Source organism: Hydra viridissima, unplaced genomic scaffold (assembly GCF_058129835.1).
Source record: "Hydra viridissima isolate aposymbiotic clone 2 unplaced genomic scaffold, HvirCarnegie_v1 scaffold_9, whole genome shotgun sequence".
In the NCBI taxonomy this organism is placed as follows: domain Eukaryota; kingdom Metazoa; phylum Cnidaria; class Hydrozoa; order Anthoathecata; family Hydridae; genus Hydra; species Hydra viridissima.
Genome location: NW_028324308.1, coordinates 465,691 through 485,201, shown reverse-complemented (window position 1 = coordinate 485,201; position 19,511 = coordinate 465,691). Strand labels below are relative to the sequence as shown.

The 19,511-nt window shown below is 29.6% G+C and overlaps 3 protein-coding genes across 15 annotated transcripts in view; 1 reads left to right on the top strand and 2 right to left on the bottom strand.

Annotated features, from left to right (window-relative positions):
- Nucleotides 1-428: 428 nt before the first annotated feature.
- On the top strand, nt 429-10,067 carry LOC145186188 (mitogen-activated protein kinase kinase kinase 12-like). 4 transcript variants are annotated; one of them, XM_090098226.1, is made up of 10 exons: nt 429-1,251; nt 5,096-5,287; nt 5,684-5,842; nt 7,073-7,124; nt 7,257-7,363; nt 7,970-8,078; nt 8,355-8,464; nt 8,551-8,667; nt 8,780-8,878; nt 9,254-10,067. In XM_090098226.1, exons 1-10 carry the CDS (start codon nt 848-850, stop codon nt 9,645-9,647), a joined length of 1,743 nt encoding a protein of 580 aa, XP_089954352.1. In that variant the 5' UTR covers nt 429-847; the 3' UTR covers nt 9,648-10,067. The 4 variants fall into 4 exon arrangements, with proteins under 4 accessions (XP_089954352.1, XP_089954355.1, XP_089954354.1 ...); XM_090098229.1 differs by lacking the exon at nt 429-1,251 and adding an exon at nt 2,077-2,097; XM_090098228.1 differs by lacking the exon at nt 429-1,251 and adding an exon at nt 3,178-4,009.
- LOC145186187 (uncharacterized) lies at nt 9,976-16,034 on the bottom strand. 5 transcript variants are annotated; one of them, XM_090098221.1, is made up of 3 exons: nt 15,852-16,034; nt 14,953-15,257; nt 9,976-11,882 (listed from the first exon to the last, which is right to left on the bottom strand). In XM_090098221.1, the coding sequence occupies exons 1-3, from the start codon at nt 15,872-15,874 to the stop codon at nt 10,162-10,164; spliced, it is 2,049 nt and encodes a 682-aa protein (XP_089954347.1). In that variant the 5' UTR covers nt 15,875-16,034; the 3' UTR covers nt 9,976-10,161. The 5 variants fall into 5 exon arrangements, with proteins under 5 accessions (XP_089954347.1, XP_089954349.1, XP_089954348.1 ...); XM_090098223.1 differs by lacking the exon at nt 15,852-16,034 and adding an exon at nt 15,697-15,716; XM_090098222.1 differs by lacking the exon at nt 15,852-16,034 and adding an exon at nt 15,352-15,440.
- A 2,888-nt stretch (nt 16,035-18,922) lies between these two features.
- Nucleotides 18,923-19,511, bottom strand: part of LOC145186002 (obscurin-like) — a 57,609-nt gene continuing 57,020 nt past the window's right edge. For all 6 annotated transcript variants that reach the window (XM_090098211.1, XM_090098213.1, XM_090098214.1 and 3 more), the window contains one exon: nt 18,923-19,507. In XM_090098211.1, the coding sequence (XP_089954337.1) occupies nt 19,114-19,507 (394 nt within the window). In that variant the 3' untranslated portion in view covers nt 18,923-19,113. The remainder of the gene's footprint in view (nt 19,508-19,511) is intronic.

The following is a 19,511-nucleotide window of genomic DNA, read 5'->3' as shown; positions in this document are numbered from 1 at the left end:
TAAATACTCCATTAGATGTTTTCTATAAAAAGCAAGGCTACACAAATTCTTAGGAAAAAAAAATTGTCCTAGTAATCGAAATTATTGTGCGGAACATTAACAGACCACCACTGGTGAAGAGAAAAATACTTATCTAGCTAATGTTGTGTCGAAAAAAATTCTAATTATATTGAGCGATAGATTGGATATCTTTCGTTTATTTTAAGAGTTCATTAGGTTAATGTAAAAAATATGATTTTTAAAGTTAGTATCAAACTGATGAAACTTTAAGGTAAAAATAGGTAATAAAGTCGAATTTCAGATTTTTTACGACGCTTTGGAAAACTTAAATGTTAAAGATAACTGAGTACCTCGGAGCATTCCAAAGATCAATCAAGTGTGACGGCGTGCTTATTCTGCCGCCCCTGTTCGCCTTGCAGCATTACTTATGGTGAAACTGAAAGCTACTTTAATTCATGTAAATCTCGAATAAAGGTTGAAATCAGAATTAAAAAAAAAAGAACGAAGATCGGTTTTTTAGTAGTAGTTTGTGTGTCTGCTGGCGCTCGTTTGATTTTTTAAACATACAGAACCACAAGCGATTTTATCGTGTAGGATTTTTTATTTGTGTTAAGTGTGCTTACGTTACAGTTGGACTGTAATATATAGATATCTTTATTTTCTATGTTAAAATTTGGTGAATGAAGTTTAAAAGGTGCAGGTTGTAGTCGTTCAAGTTTTTTTTCCCACACACTGTTTGGTATAATTTTTACTGCCTGTAAGGCTAATAAAAACTGATGGAGAGATTTAGTGCAACTTAAGGAACAGATTGTTTTTTTATATATTGAGTTCGAGTAGCTCTATAAATATGCGTTTTTCTTCTCCTACAACTAAACCCGTTTGTGTTGAACCGGACATTGTCAAAGATGTTCCTGAAGGGGCTATTGGCACGCCAGAAACACCTACCAGTATAAATTCTGCCCGTCCGCACGACATTCCGTTCAGCTATATGTTTTCTGTTAAAGGTTTAATTGATTGCATCGGTCCTTTTTTTAAAATATGTCGGCCTAAAAAAGTAGCAAAAAACGACAATTGGGAAATACCTTTTGAAGATATAAAAGAAATGGAATGGATCGGGTCTGGAGCCCAGGGCGCTGTGTTTTTAGGGAAATGGCGAAGCGAAGAAGTTGCGATAAAAAAGGTCCGTTCGCAGAAAGATACAAGCATCAAACATTTGAAATATTTGGAACATAGAAATGTTGTAAAGTTCAGGTAAGCAGGTTTTGGCAGTAAAATAATTTTCTACAATTAATAATCATTTAATCTTCAATTGATAAGTTGCAGAAAATTTATGTAGTGACCACTTAAACAGGCGATAAACGATTATTCTCAAAATCGCTTTGTATGGTTACGAACCCTATTAAAAACGGTTACTGCGTTACACCGATACACGCGCTAAGATTTTTTGTTCGAACAAATCCGGACGCCTCATAAAAATACCGTAAAATTAACAATTATCATTGAATTCTTAAAAATCCGTTAAAAAAAACTATTTCATATGAGAACTTTAAAAAAAAGTTTTATTGATCGTCAATATATTAAGATATTATAAGACATTTTTAGTCTTGTTGTTTTAAAAATTAGCTCTAATTGTAATATACATAATTTTCACAAAGCGATAATTACTTTCAAATAAGGGTCATTCCCATATTATTCTAAGCTTTAATTGAATGATACTTAAATATATGGAGTGAGTATTTATAAGTAATGTTTCAAAATATTTATCATCATTTGCGTTTAAAATGGTTCTCATTTTTTCTCTATTTGAATAAAAAACATCAATCCTTTTATTCTTTCATATTTAATTCACACTAAAAATATGTTCGGTGCAATAAGTTATTTGTACATATAAATCGCGCAATAACATAAATAAGCTCATAATCGATAAATAACGCGAACTTATAAATAGCGCAAATAACGTTAATAAACTTCGGAACAGGTAAAAAGCGCCCCGCCTATATTGCGTAAATATTTAAAAGCTAATGCACTTAAAAAAAAAAGCGGATAGATTTTTACTCGACATTGTTCAGAATGTAGAACCTCAAAATAAGATTAAAAGTTAAGTTTTGATTTTTTTTTTCTTTATTAATACTAATTCGTAAAGTATGCAGACTGTTTAAAGAGCATAATAAAATAAGTAAACAAATGGGTAAAGGGACGTTGATCTAAAGTGTTTTAAATCAATTCAAGCACCGTAGGGGATGAGGCAGCGATACTTGTGGAAGAAGAACTGTCTTGAGAATAGCCGACTAAAACTGCTCGTTCTCGTGGTAAAAAAATAAGATAAGAGGAATACTGAATTAGTTCAAGCGCACTAGGGCAAACAAACAAGCCTCTGAATTTAACTTTATAAAGTCGCGACTTTATCGGCGCATGCTTTTAAACAACTCTCTTACTGTCGACGACCTGAGTGGACCCTTTTGTTACTGTTGACGACCTGAGTGGACTCTTTTGTACCTCGCTCTTATAGAAATGCTTTTTTTACACTAGTAACTGCCAGGTTACTAGTGTGAAAAGAGTATTTCTGATTTGTAGTCTTTTTTTTATCAGATTTGTAGTCTTTTTTTTATCAAATACTTTTGAAATCTGCTCGAACCAATCATAGATCAGAAAAAAAGATTAGCCATTTCCACTAATTCTTTAAGTTCGAAAACTTTTTTAAAAAAAAATTATTTAATATACTAAATATCTGAAACAATTTGCACAAATCCGTTCCTTTTGCAAAAATCGTCAATTTTTAAGGCAATCTTTATTGGAACAAATTTTTTAGATGAATACAACATCAAATCTTCAAAATTGACATAAATATTTGAGCTAAGCAAAGGAAAATTTGCATGCATACTAAGCATGCTGGTATGGATAACAGTAATAAGGTTTTAAAATGGTTTTTGTTTGAAACTAAAATCTCTTCATTCTATAAAAAATCTGAACCATCGACATGATAAAAACGATGCCGAGTTGTTGACTTGAGTAATTAAGGCTCCAAAGCAACCGAAAAAAAAAATAAATAAAAAAATGCTTCACGCATGTTTAATTTAAAATTCCAAAATGCAGGGTGTTAGGTGTCTTCTGAAAAGCAACGACGAATTCTAACGTTTTCTCAAAATTCCTTTCAATTCACGCGGAAAATTCTAGAACCTTTCAAGTGAAACGAATGAATTGCATAAAGGGTGATGTGGTTCAGGAGACTTTGAATAAATTTATTGAATTTTCAAATTTATTGAATATTCATTTAGATCAATTTGATGCTTCCCTCTTAGAACCTATTAAAAACAAAACAAAACAAAACAAAAAACTAAAACAAAAAAAAAACAAAAAAAAAAAAGAAAAAGATACTGATAAATTCTGTAACTAAAAACAGTTTTTTTCTCACATTTAATTTTTATTTTAAAATTTGTTCATTATTGGAAATCTAGTCTAAACCCAGATTTTAACAATATCTAAAATAACTATGTATTTGCTTTCTCCATATCTTCAGTGAATTACTAATCGTGTCTACTAGTTGCCTGTGTTTCCTCTATTCGTTCATATTTTAGAAGTTTATTACACCAACTGAGAATAAGTTTTTAAAAAATAAATATATAAATGATTCAAAATTTATGTGCAATTAACTTATATTATTTCAAAGATAATAATATATTCATTCACCTCTAACCTTGAAAGCAGTAACTTTCTACATTAGTGTATATTTTAAAATGGCTTTTGGAGTAGTCATTAAAGTGGTTCTGATAGTCTAATTTGTTTTTAAAGGGTAGTGTTTGTACAAAGACATATGGTGTATTTAAAAATAGAAAAATTGACAGTGCACTTTATGCTCACAAAAAAACATCTTAGATGATATTAGAGAAAGATAGACAAAGATATGGGTGGTGAGAGAAACACATGTATGCTGCCATAATGAACCAAGAATGAAGAACTTATATTATGTTCTTACTTAAGAAAGTGTGTATCCATAGCTACACTGTTTTAAGTAAGTATTTAACAAATTGTAGATATAAACTATTTGAAAATAAAGTGAAAAATTCAAGAGGGCTTTTTGGAAGTCATTTTTGAGGGAAAATTTATAACATAATTTTGTCAGTCGTGACTTATTTAAGGACTGATAAGCTCTATAATGAATATTCTTGACTTACAAGATTCTTTACATAATTAATTAGCTATTATTATATAAGATTAGAAAAACCCTAAAATCTGACCTTACATTTTCAAATTAATGGGTTAAGAAGGTGAGACACAAACAGTTTATGTCTTTGATCTTTACAAGAAGGTGAGATACTAACAGTTTATGTCTTTTGATCTTTATTATTCTTTAAAAATAATTTATATGAAACAGGAATTTTTCAATCTGTCTTTTTAATATAGGATTTTATTTGGTCAAAACTTGGCTTTTTTCTTCATAGGTAAAAAGCAATGCTCCAGTCAACAATTACTCTGACATTTTTTAATTCAGAGAGCAATTGCAAAAGTTAAAAAATATTCAAATTTTTTTTTTAATTTTTTTTTTCTTTAAAGTCCTCTTTTTAAAAATGGTGTCAATCTTTTTTGTTAAATTTTTTAAAATTACTTTCATCTTTGGTTTACTATTCAAATCTAATACAAAATGAGTATGTTTTATATATATTTATTAAAAATTTTTCAAATATTCCTAAAAATATTTGAAAATTGTGAATGAACTTTGTGTAAAAACAAGTTTTAGTATTTGATACAATCAATTTTACTAATTATTGGTCAATTTGCACTTTTCAAAAGTTTTACATTTCAAATGGTTGTAAAATAAAGAAGCTCAATTTGTATCACTTTTTTTAGTATAATTATTTTTTAAATAACTTTGAATCTTAACAATCTCATTTTTAGAAGGTTTTTAAAAGTGTGTTAGAGGTTGACAAATTTTAATTACAATGCAAAAACTTTATCCTTTAGAAATATTACCTATTTTTGCCTATTGCTAGCTAAGTTTAAAGTATTTGTAAAGTTATTGTTGCGCTTTTGTAATTTATGTTTGTGAAGAGAATTTTATAAAATCATTGAACCTTGGATGCTTATTTATTTAATTTAGAGGAGTATGTTCACAAGGACCTGGATATTCTCTCGTAATGGAGTATTGCCCTTTTGGACAATTGTATGAGGCATTACGAAGAGATAAAGAGGTAACTCCAACACTGCTTGTCAATTGGTCAAGACAAATTGCAGATGGAATGGCATATCTACATTCTCATAAAATAATTCATAGGGACCTGAAATCACCAAAGTATGTTTTGAACTGTAGTTTTTTTGCTTGACAACTCTCACTTACTTTATTCCACTTTACTTGTGTAAAAAAAGAATTCAATAAAATTACAAAATGTTTTTTTTGAATCTTTTTGAAAACACTCGTTGATAAAGCATAAAAATACCCATAATTCCAAAGTTTAATCCATTTATAAAAGAAAATAAAAATTTGTACTATTAAAAATTTTATCTAAGAAATTTGTCTGACAAAGATTTAAAATAATATTTAGTCACAAAAAATGACTGAAAAAATATTTTTTTCAAAGCTCAAATTATTGCTTCATATTTTTTGTAATTTTAAGCATCAATCATCGTCACTGTAACTTAAATTGTTTAAATATCTTCTACTCATTTTATACACAAATTCATCTTTTAGCATTCTTATCTCATACAATGATACTTTAAAAATATCAGATTTTGGAACCTGGAAACCTATGTCTGAAAAAAGTGCAAACATGACTTTTACTGGTACAGTTGCTTGGATGGCTCCAGAAGTCATAAGAAATGATCCCTGTTCAGAGAAAGTTGATGTTTGGTAAAATTATTTGTTGTTATTGAAATATTTATATTTATTAGCCATTTGTTGGATACTTTTGATATATTTTTTTAACATAACATAATTGAGCAAAGGGAATAAATTTTTTGGATACTTAGAGGTCAATTGGGCTCTGAAAATTCTACCATTTGGCAAAATATAGACTTAACAATATTTGTTTATTAGCTTTACTAACCTAACAAGAATTAAGTCAATTTAATGAAACATTCTTTGAAAATCACACCAGTTTAATGTAATTAACACTGTCTGCAAGTGTCTTATTAATTCAAAGTTGATTCAGAATCAGCTGCTGAGGTTGCCAAGCCTGTAATACTGTAATAATTTGGTAAGTTTACAAGTACTTTTCTTTTATATACAGTTTAGTAGATGCAAATGCAATCTACTAAGTTAAGTAGATGCAAATGCAAATTACTAAACTTTATATATAAAAAAATACTTGTGAATTTACCAAAGTGTGCTGCATATTAAATTTAGCCAAGACGATTTTTTAGTGAGATGAAATCGTAAAACTTAAAGATTATTATGCTAAGTTTCATTCAACTATTCAGACCACTGATTCTGGCTGATCTCCAATCTCTCTAATACAAAAGTTAGTCAATAAGTGGGAACCATAGTTCAAATTGTTGATTGACAGACTAACATGACTTTATTGGTGAAGAATCTTGGTTTACAGTCCATGTGCTTCTGGTGTCATAGGTGTCATATTTCTCCAAGATCCAGCCACTGAGTGGGATAGGTTAGTGGCTTTTATAAGCAGTGCTATTACAAAATGATTTTCATATCTTGCGGAAGCTGCTTAATCAAGTGAACACTATCAAAATATCATTCGGTAAAAGGTTGCCAAGATGCTCTAAATATTTTCAAATATCATCAAAACAAAACAAAAAATAGAATGTTGTATATTTTGTTAACCACTCTGCAAATGTTACATAATTTGATTTTTAAGTTGATTTCATTGAAAAGAATATCATTTGCTCAATTACTTTTTATACCATCCTTACATGTCATTTGAATTATTGCTTGATTTATTGTTTTTTCAGTTTGGTTTATGTTTTATGGGGTTTTTTTTCACTTTATCTTTATATTATGTTTATATTTTCTAGATAATTGTTTGAGTAATAAAATTCTATAATTTTCAAACATCTCTCTGGTGCAAGGTAGATTTTTGTTGTATTTTAGATATGAAGTTCATTGAAATATATTTTATAGGTCATATGGAGTGCTTGTGTGGGAATTATTAACAGAAGAAGTGCCTTATAAAGTAGGTAGCTTCAAAAGTGTGTACCATAAGTATATAATTTTGTCTCCTATTTTGATATTTTAATTCATTTTAAAAGTAAGCTATATATATATATATATATATATATAAGCTGAGGTATTTTCATATTTACAGGGTGTTGATTATTCTGCATTAATTTGGGGTGTTGGTAATAATAGTCTAAAGTTACCAATTCCTAGCAGCTGCCCCGAAGGGTTTAAGTTATTACTGAATTTATGCTGGTAAGATATTGATCATATTTTCAATTACAAAATTATTTCTAGTTGTTTTAGTGGTAAAATATCTTTGATTATGGTTTGTTTTAATTAGTTATGATATTCTAATATAGCATATTGTAATTGCTTATGAGTTGTTTTAGAGGATTACTTTGCTCAATTATTAGTTACCAGCATTCCATTACAAAAAGCACAAGTTTTATTAAAACGTTTTAAAAAATAGATTCATATATAAATATATTTTTTGTTTAAATTAATCAAAGAGAAAAAAAAAAGAACTTAACAAAACAAATATATAAAATAAGAAACCAATTGAAAAAATAAGTAAAATAATAAACAGAACTTCAGATGAGAATTGTAAAAAAGTTAAATCAAAATTATAATAGAGTAGTATAATAACATATATATATATATATATATATATATATATTTGTATCAGTGATGACAAAGCATCAATAATAATAATAGTATGTTAATGTGCAAAGTGGTAAGGCATAAATTTATAGTTATTTTTAAGAAAAATCTCAAGAAATTGGTCATATTTTTATAACTTTTGTTTTCGAATATAGCTAGTTTTAATTATTACTATTATTACTATTGTTATTATTATAGGAATTGCAAAGCCAAAAACCGGCCTTCTTTTCGGCAAATACTCATGCATATAGATATTGCTGCAACAGATGTTTTAACAATTCCAAAGAAAAAGTATTTTAATAAACAGGTAAATTTTTGCAAAAATGAAAAAGTATGGATGTTCATTTACACTCTATTATGCTCATTTACATCAATTAATAATTTAAATCTTAGATGTTCTGTTAAATTTATCTTTCTCTCAATAATAATTTACTAGACATTTAAAATAATTGTTGGTACCAAAATTTTATTAAAATGTTATACTCGCCATTTTCTAGTTTTATTTCCCCTTTTTATTCTCTTCTAATATGTTTTTTACGAATTATAAATTTTCGTAGTTTTTTTTTCCATTTCTTATCCATAGTTGTCATGGCGACATGAAGTTGTAGATTACTTTAAATGCTTGAAGTCACAGGGATCACAGCTGACGTTAGTTGATTATGATCTGATGGCAAAAAAAGAGGAAGAAATCAGGTATAACATTTATGATAAGTTTATTCCAAAAAATAATTTGCATCATCGGAAAGTAGTTTTTTAACACTTTCCTTTGTTTTTCTAAGCCAAGTTCGTAAGATAAGACAAGAATACGAAGAGCGTTTAGTGAAAGCAAATGAGTTGTACAGAGAGCTTAATGATTGCATGGTTCAATTGCAACTGAGAGAAGAGGAATTGAAGAGGTATCAAAGATTTTCTTTACATCTTAAAAAGATCAAAGTGATTTTTCTTTGATAAGTTTATTTGCTTGCGTTTTTATATTGTTTTCCCAAAACGTCTTAATTTCCTTTAAAGGCGGGAGATTGAGTTAAAAATCAATGAAGAAGTCCGAATTCAAAAGGATTTCTCTAATGAAGAAAGTAAACCTCGTGACATATACGTAGTAGGTGATAGGTAAATTGTTTTTTCTTTTTTGTTGCTTCCACGAAGTTCGGTAAACATTAAAGTTTAGCGTCGTATGCTTTTTTTTTTTGAACCGTTTCATTTTGAATCAATAAATTTTCGCTTATGTTTAATCTAAACACCAACCCCATCTGAACTCTCGCCCCAATCCCTGTCCTTAATAACTTTTATTTTTAGAAACTTTTAACAACTTTTTAAGAAAAGTTTTTTAAAAAATATAACCTTAATCCTCATGTTTGCGTATTTCAAAAGTTCACGCAAATTATATACGACGCAAAATTTAACGTTTGCCCCCAAGTTTTACTTCCTTGTCACCACTTTGTTTATTTGTTAGCGAAAATTTTTTTTTTATTTTTATCTTTTTAGCGAAAATGACATCAAGACAAAAAACAGCACGATAAAAAATAATATCATTACAGCCATGGACAGTAAAAAAAGACATGTCAAAATATTAAGTGACAACTTATTTAATGGACCTGAATCTAGCTTATCAAATTATTCATTAAAACCACGTGCAACTTCTTTTAACGGAATTCTTTCGGCTGACGTTGTATGCCATAACAGACAATTGTTAAATTTAGACTTAAATACTGAAGAAAAAAAGTGGAATTCTGAAATTAAGAACGATATAAGCTGTTTAAATAATGAAGAGCAGGTATGTGCAGATCAGGAGAATTATGAAAACGAAGATTTAAATTTAACTACTGAGTTAGAATGGGACTTGCATGAAGATTTAGGAAAGATTCGTGATGTGGGATGATTATTGCTTTTTCCCCTTTGCTTATATATATATTTTTTTATTTTGTAATATTTTGTTTTTAATGATTTCTTAAATTTTCGTTTTTCTCGATGTTGTTGGTGTTGAAGCGGTCTTTAATAATAATGTGACAATAAGTTCAATAAATTTATTTTTTTTTTTTAACTGTTGTTATAAATACTACAAATAGTATATAATTTTTTTATAATCGTTATAAATTTACGTGAATGTATGTATATTATAAATGAATGGGCTATTATGCGATAATTAAGGACATATTTTATTGAGTTGGACAAGCATGGTTGTATAAACGTATATAATACACCTTGAATACTTTGACATCTGTGGATAATATTTTTTGATCAAAAAGACATTTTTCATAATAAAGATAAATATAAAGAAACTTTTCCGATTTTTTAAAAACCGTTTTTCGGAACATGAAAGTTGTTACTATGACGTATTCTAAGTGTCAGTGCGCTGAAAGTGAATTAAGAGAATAGCGGAAGTTAAATAGCAGTTAAAAATTTACTTCTGTATGTCCGTCTATTACTTGTTCGTAATCGCCCACAAAATTATCATTAAAAAATAAGAACGGAAGTTGCTTTGATTTCACTTTTTCGAACAATTCTTTTCTTTCTCTTGCATTCAACTCCAGATCAACCGCAATTAAAAGCACATTTTTAGAGAGAGTTTCTTTTGCAACTTGTACCATCTGTTCTTTGCAATAATGATCCATTAAGTTTTTAGAAGTTGCGCTGTAGTAAATTTTTACTTCTTCTTTCTTCGATCCTCGATAAACTTTTAGTTTATTTGAATTTGTTAGTTCGGGGGTTTTTATTTCTTCTATTTTCGCGACATCGTCTACAGTTAACCGAAATGGACTACCTGGTATTGACTTTTCGTTCCAAAAAACTTCAATTTCGTAAACCCCTGGTTCTGTTGGTGTATACAGTACTTCATGCAGCAAAGAGTTGGGCTGCAGTTTAGTTTTTACACAAGGAACTGGAATCGACATTGCCGGACATGTTATGCATACACTTAAAGGACCACAGTCTGTATTCGGTGTGCAAACATTAAATGCACTTACCACTCCAACTTCACCAGTGCAAAGACCTTTACCATATGCACTTACTGCTCCAGTTTCTTGATTAATGAATTTCCCTAACTTTTTGTATAGATCGCGAGTTTGATTATCAAGCCATGATGGCGTAGATTGAATATCTAAAGATTTTGATTTGGAGCTTTCAGTATTATCAGAATAGTTTTTTGAGACGTTTTCTTCCAAGCACTTTGTTAACGTTTTCGTTGTTAATTGAATATTTTTAGGGTCAAGATTAATGTTTATCTCTTCATCGCGTAAACGGTTAGGCATAAGCACTGTTTCTCGAACGCTCAATCGAAATGGGCTGTCTTCTATGTGATCTCCTCCACAAAAGATACTAAGTACGTACTCCCCTGGACGAGTTGGTGTGTACCTAACAATATAGCTTGTCTCACTAATAGGTTTGATTTGAAGTTCAGGTTTATAAAGAGCTACTCTATGATCGTAAGGTCGGCATTCTATTGAGACGGACAGATCACTGGCTTGAGCACCATTTAAACGCACAATAAAATCAGTGGGTCGGCCAACTTGTCCCCAACGTAAACCAGCACCAAATGCCAAACACCTAGGAGATTTATATGGTATTCCGCAGTTTACATGCAGCGGTTTGCTTCCATCTTTATCAACTATATTTTCAGTTTCGCTCTCTGACATGCTAAAATCGCTTGTGTAGGTTCTAGTTTTTATGCCTCGCTTAACCATCCGATCAGCACTTCGAAATATCGCTATATATGTCATCATAGACTTTTCATCTGCATTTCCGTTTGCAATATCATAAGGTGCAATTAATTCTGGTATACCAAGCTCGTCTTCTGCCGTTGTACAAGCTAAGCGGACGTTCATTTCTGGGTTATATTTATTTTGAAACATAGTTTGAGGTATCGTATCCGGACGTATTGCATTAACTAGTAGGCATAACGCAATTCCATCAGCCCAATCGCTGGTAAAGTTTTCCACATAATGATTTGGAATTTTGGATTGTACCCATTTGAGTAAGCTTCTTGAAACTCGATTATAATCGACAAACGAAGGTATCATGTCAGAAAGAGACTCATCAAATATCTGGTATCTTAAAATTATTTGCCAGAGAAGAGAAGTAAGCGATTGAATTTTACTTGTCTCGTCTTTTGTTTCAACTATAAAAGAAACCATATAAACATCTGCGTTAAAAATTTTTTCATGAAAATCAAAGCCAAAACTTTAATATAAAACTTCTATTTAAAGCACGTAGTACGAATTTCTCGCTTTCGCTTTCTAATTTCGTGTTTTAAATTTTGAGCTTTAGTAGTAAATTATTAAACTTTTAAAACTTTGTTATAAATATTGTAGTATATAGTTGTTAATATGCTGTTGTTGATGTGCTGTTGATTGTGGTGGTATTTATTGGCGTTTAATGCTACAACATTTGCTACAACGTTTACTGTAGTAAATATTGCAGTAAATATTGCAGTAAATATTGCAGCATTAGCCTTAAATAACATTTACTGTAGTAAATGTTTTAGTAAATATTACAGCAATTAATGTTATAAAAACACCACATTCAACAGCACGTCAACATATCAACAACGTTTACAACCTCATCAACAACATAAACAACTTCGGAAACATGCTCTTTAAATTATAAAAGCTTTCGCGAGTTCTTGAAAACCTTAAAGTTTAAACCAAAGGAGTTAATTGAATTTTTACTTACTTTTGTGTGATCAGAGTTGCCAAAGATAAAAAAATCTTTATCGCAGTTAAACTGATATTAATAAGCCAACATGCGTTGCTAAGATTTAATAGGAGTGTAATATTTCATTCGTTATCAATCTGATTCTTTTATCCGGCTAAAAAATTTTACAGACATTTAGGCAGCTTGGAATGCTGCTTGAAATTGATGATTACCTTTTATGGTTCAGTAAACTTTACTACAAAGTTTATTTAATTTCTCAAAAAAAAATTTTCTCAAGAAATTTTGTCACATAATTACGAAAAATCTTTGAAGCTTTTTTATAAAAGCTGACGCACTGATTGTCACTTAAAATGCAAATGCAAAAAATTCGAACTATTATCAGTTGCTATAACAACGGTATCTTTCTAATATCTCCAAAGTCTAAAAGTAATAACTCTTATAAAGTAGGACTAAATAACTCCCTTCAAATAAACTTTTTAAGTACAAAAATTATTTAACGTTGCTTTCAACTAAGCGTCTGCGCCTCGTTGTTTTTTTATTCGAGACGAGACGAGACGATCCTAAAAGCTTTGTCCCGATTAGCGATAAAAATCGAGACAATTTTCAACTTTCAGTCGAAATCCGGGACGATACCGAGACAAGACGAGATGTCCCGGACAAAATAGGAGCTTTACAATTTCCCGGAATTTACATCTTTTTAACGGGACATAACCAGACATACTAGTTAATCCTTAATGTAAAATTTAAGTAATGAATTTCTGGCACAATTACCATCATTTATTTCAACTGCTACTATTAATATTGTTAAACCATCTATACAAACCCAGCTTTAGCAATATTAATGACAGCTGCTGAAATCAGAGGAAAAAAAACTATTTTTAGGATAGTATTCAACTTTTTCCACTAAAATATTGTGCAAGAGGGGGATAAATATGTATCCAAGGGCTTTTGAAATAAACGTATCTAAAGTAGCCTTTATTTACGTTCTCTTTTCTAATTTCTTCAGTTTTATATGATTTCGTTAAGTAAATCCTTCCAAAATCGTAATTTATCCACTCCTAATTCACGTATATTCGGGGTAAGATCTAAGCTTTATTTTATTAAATAAATCAGAAACATTTTTGAGTACTTTATATGATTTTTCACTTTACACTGTTTAACATTTTATGTTATTATTTCTTTGACAATTATCACATTATGTTTCCTATAATGTTTAAATAAATGTTACTTGTATATTACAGGAAATAATGAAGTTGTTAATTAATGCTATTTCAAATATGTAGTATTCTCGAATAATAAATCATTATTAAAAAAAAAAAATTTTAACAAATTTCTAAGTAGCATATGATGAAAAAAATATGTTTCTTGAAACTATATTTGATATGTTGAAACAAGTCATGCAAGTAAAAAACTCAAATTCAAGAAATACAAGTATCAATGAGTCCATAAATAACTTGTTTTCCGCCATTTTCATTTGCTTTGATATAATAAACTACTGTTTAAAAATGGCTGAAAACAAGGTTTTTATGGGTTTATTGACGTTTGTATTTCTTCAATAACTCCCTATACCACAGGTGACCACAGCAATCCCTTTATATTCTAAAAGTAAAAGTGAAAAAAAAAAAAATTGAACTGAAAAAATTATCTTTTTAGAACTCGGTGGAACATTTTTTTTAGCTGATATTTAAAACAAAAAAATATGTATGTATTCTATACTATTTTTGAAAATTCTTCTAATTTGAACAATAAAAATCAGGATGCAATTTTTTTATCCCATATATTTGAAATATATAAAGTTAAAAGATTATCTTAAAATAAAGACTTTAGTTTTGATTAATAGGTCTCCCATTTTTACTAAATAAAAATCTCTCAATTTTTAATTTTCTTTGAAAATAATATTAAAGTTTAACTTTTTTTAACCATAAAACACAAAAAAAAAAGTTTTATGAAAAAACTGTTTTTACTTTTTAAGTAAATAATCATTTTAATTTAGTATTATTAAAAAAAGTGCACTATATTTACAAAAAAGTTGTGAGGGGTTTATTTTTCTTTGTTTTGAGTCACTGTGACGTCATTTTCTGGCTGGCAAAACAAACTTGGTTGGCAAAAAGTTTTCTTCACTGCGAAAGCGCGAGTTAGATATCTAGTTAATATAATTGATCTGTCTCGTAACGTTTCATAATTATCCGGGACACAATTTTTAAATTCCGAGACAAAATTAATGTCCCGATTTATAACTTTATTCCGGGACAATCGTTTCCTTTGTCTCGCTATTTTTTTCCAGGAAATTTCTCGTCTCGTTACGCTTGTCCCGTTTGATTTCGAGAAAACGATCTTGAGACGAAGACGCTTACTTTCAAGTTTTCCCAGCCCCCTCTTCCTAACCTCCCCTTCCCCCGCTTCTCACTTATTAAATTTAAGGTAAGTTCTTTCTTTCCTTCGTTTGTTTTAACTTCTCCTATTTTAGAGAATACTTTATTTTCATACTTTCTATTTTTTTTTTTTTTTTTTTTTTTTTAAATAAGAAAACAAACCTGGATTATCAATTGAGATTCCTTCTTTTTCCATATGTTTCAAAATAATCTTCCAGTTAAACATATCATCTTCATCTCCATCAATCATATTCTCTTGCAACTTTTTCCCACTCAATATCTCGAGTAAGATAATTAGATAGACCCCATCTTGAAGGTCAAGAACTTTATCGATTTCAAACCCTTTGGATTTCAAAAACAAGTTACACCAATGAATAAAGGCTTTTTCTTGAACCTGTGAGTCCTGGGAACGAAACAATCTATGCTCCTCCGAATTTTTCTTCTGTCTCATTTCCTTGCTCCAAATTCTAATATCAAAAATTAAAAACCAACCTTAAATAAATTATTTTGGTGATACTCTAATAAACAACAAAATACTTCAAGATTAAAAAAAAGTTTTACAGTTCAGTTTATGAAAAAAAATTCCATTAGAAGCAGGAAACCGTATTTCATTATATAAATTTAATTCTTTCGTATTTTTTATAATAAACGTTAAATGCGCTCAAATTACAAAACCATATGTTCTTTATATAAGGTAATAAAAGCCTCTTTTATTCATCGCCTTAAATGGAATTTACTTAAAAGAAAGAAAAAAAAAAAGACATGAGGTTTTCAAGTATAACTTTTAAAGCTCGCCTTACTTTTAGCATCTTTCTATTTCTAAAGTCATACCTCAAATTCACTCGATTAAATTAGTTTACATTAATATATTAGATTATTTTTATTTTATTCATTGAAATGTTTTACCATAGAGACAAAGGAAACAACATTTTGTTATCTTTCTTCGGCTTTTTTTGTAAACTTTAGTAAGCTGGATTCTAAATCTGTAAACCATTTCATAAAAAGTTTAAAAGTCTAAAATTTTTAATGATCATATAATTTCTTCTTTTTCCAAAATCTACCTTGTCCTAACTCCCACTTTCATTTGTCCTATAAATCAGATAAGGAGCCAATACATTCTATTTTCGTAAACCATATTTCGAATTTTTAGCCAATTCGTGATTGTAACCTAAAACTCAGTTGAAAGATTTTTTTCGTGATTCTGATTATCACACAGGGGTTGGATAAAATAATAGGAACACCGATTTAAAAAAAATCATTTTCAATAGTCTATAAAATTTTCAAAATAAAATATTTTTGTGGTTTATTTAGTTAATTATTTATGTACTTTTTTATGTTTTCTAAAGTCTTTGTTCTTTTTTAGATGTCATAAGAAAAAATAAAAAATAGTATAATGACGGACTTGTCAGATTTTGAAAAATGGCAGGTGCTAGCTTTACAGAAACGACAGAATTGTTTGGAGTCAAGAAGCATTGTCTCAGAGTAATGTTTGCATTTAAACAGGACGGAAAAACATCTTTTTTAAGCACAACTCCGGAAGAAAGTCAAAGTTTTAGGAAAAGGACCGTCAGATACTAATACGTATTATGAGACTAAATCATCGAACTACAGCTTCTCAATGACCATCATTAAAACCTAGCGTCTACTAAAACTGTGCGCCGTGAATTAGGAGAGAGGTGGCACATTAGGACACTTTTTTAAAAAGATATTACAGATTTCGGACAGTTTGACAAAAAATTAAATTTTTTGCTGAAAATGGTAATTTAGGTATTCGTTCTTTAAAAAAAAAGCAAAGTCGAGCTAGTTCAAATAAATTATAGTTTTACTTTCCTTCTTAAAATCGAAGCTACCCATTGTCCAAATGGAGTTTTAGGAAGTATAATAAGACAAGAAAGGTTTCTTAAAACTTAATTTTTTCGTTTAGCAGTAATTATTAACAATAACAGAATCAACAGAATTATTCTTATAAAGATCTCAAACCATTAATGAGTTTTTTTGTATATTCAAATAAACTAAAATGAAAATGCTATTCAATCAAATATCACTCTCTTTAATAAAAAGATATTAACAAAAAAAACAAAGAGTGTGAATATAAAATGGAAGTAGATAAACTTGAAATTTTTCTTTTGTTCGAATTGAGAGAATTCATAACATTCAACCAAGTTTAAATGTGGAAAAATCAAGTTTGAATATCATACCAGAACCTCTTGATATGCTTCCTGCATTGTTGGGCATACAAAGTTTAGCTAAGACTTCTGCAATTGGCACCGACCACTTATTTTGTATTCTAGGAAAGTGAAAAATATTAAACCCTACTTTTTTATTCAACTGCAGCTTCTCTCAACTTCATTGTTTTATCAAAAACACGTTTGATTGCAATTTTTAAAGTTTCCTCGTATGTAAATCTTTCACATTTCTTTTTATAATTGCGCACCATTTTTAAACTTAGCATAATTTTATTTGAAGATAAGTTTGATACCATCCACGCAATACGTCCTAATGTGCCCCGTGAAAATCGTCCAATGCTGCCTCGACCCAGATCTCAGGAAACATTCCAAAACTTTTTTGTGAAGATTTTTTTTATCGTTGAATTTTTTATTTACATCGCAGAATATATCCCTTTCAGTAAAAATGTAAAAAAAATCCTTGGGTGGAGTAAATTTCTCTGTAAACCCTTACACTTAAGAATTAAAAAAAATAGAAAAAATATCAAAAACTACAAAACGTTTATAGAAAAGCTACCTGACTGCCTTTGTGAAAGAAATCCTATGACGCTTACGTGTGAAAGTATTTTCATTCAACGAATATATTTAACTTTGTTGAAGAGTTAGTATTTTTTGGATTATTTGCATTGTCCTAAACTGCCCCTGTCCTAAACTGTCTCCCTCTCCTCTACATAAAACTTTGCGCCATGAATTACATAAGACTGTGCACCGTGAGTTATATAAAACCAATTTTCATGGAAGAGCTGCAGTAAGAAAATCCTTCTTTCAAAAACAAACTTTGTAAAGCGTCTGGAGTGGTGCATAGCTTCAAAATTGGCCATTGGAGCAATGGAAAAATGACATTTTTCTATGATGAATTGTTCTTAACGCTATTTTTTTACCTGCCTCAGCGTATGCGTGTGGAGACAACTAAAAGATGCGTATAACCTTTTTCTTCCGGCTGTTAGTCATGAAGGAGAATCTGTGATGATATAACCGGTATTTCATGGAAATTGGTTGACTCACAAGTTCCAAATCATGGTAGAATAAAGTATAAAGATTTTTTACATATTCTACCAGCCAACCGTCTCGGCACTGTTTCCGAGGGGAAACGCAATTTTTCAAAATGATAATGCTCCAACTTATATTGCTAAAATGTTTGCTGCTTGGTAAGAGGAGCATTCTAGGGAAGCTAAACATCTCATCTGGCCACCACAGTAGATGGTCTTCCTCATCCATACTTGTTTTCAAATTAATCTTCCTGCATCTTTTTACTTTGTTGTCTTTCAGTGAAATGTTAATAATATAATTACTTTTCTCTATTTTGAAATGTCGTCATTTTGAAATGTCGTCATTTTTTCGTTCATCGGAACTCTACGTTTCGGAGACTGTCACTTTTCGAAATGAAAAAATTTCGTATCATGAATGGCTTAGAAATTTATAGTTTAACTTAAAACTATAGAATGAGGTACTTCCCCCGATGTAACCTCCCCCCCCACCCCAATGTTAACTTTGCGAACATTTTTTTTCATTTTAACTTATTGTTCTTTGAAAATCTGTTCATTTATCACTGCATGCATAATATTTTCAAATATAAATTTTAAGTTAAAAATTAGTCTATTTTATTTTCATTTTTACAATTTACACATTTTTGCAAATGTTTGTGTACAAAAACTTCGAAAAAATTTATCGAATGTATGAACACCTATTTCCACCACTGTAAATTGCTTAACATTTTTTATAAGAGTTTCAAGAATTCATTGAATGGAAAACTTAAATTAGTTACGCACTTAGTTACGTTAGTTACGCACTTAGTTAACTTAGTTACGCACTTATTACAAACTTACAGATTTACGAACATCATCGTCAATATCGATAAATTTCTTAGAAAATTAAAAAATTATGAACAATGAATATACAGACAATTATTCAAATTTTTTAAAATTTATTCTTTATGAGTAAATATTTATAAGATATATTTGTTATCGAATCCTAGCATACAAAATGTCATCTACAAAAGCAATCATAATAAAAATAGCGAAAAAAATTTAAATATATAAAAAGTTTCTAAATACAGTATCATATATTTTTACAACAATATTTCTTACTTAGAGTAAAGCTAAGATTGATCATCCGAATCACTATCGACTTCTGAACTCGATTCTGGCGAGTCATAAGGCGATTGTAAAAAAGTTCGTAACACTAATGAAGCACGCACGTTTTCCATATAGTCCTGTTCATTTAGCATATCAGAAAGATCAATTAAACGTTCTACTGGAATTGAAGATTTTAATCGAGCATCTTCCAAGTCATCGCTCAACCAAGGATCTTGCAGGCATTGCTGCACCGAGGGACGTTTTTCAGGAGCTCTTATTAACACACGTTTAATGAACGTTTTAGCTTCTTCAGTGATTGTCGAGAACGCCCTGGGTTCAAACCTATAATCGAGAGCGGTTATCGCGTCTTTTGTTTCATCTTCATCATCGGTTGCAAAAGGAGAAATCCCGCTCAGTCTAA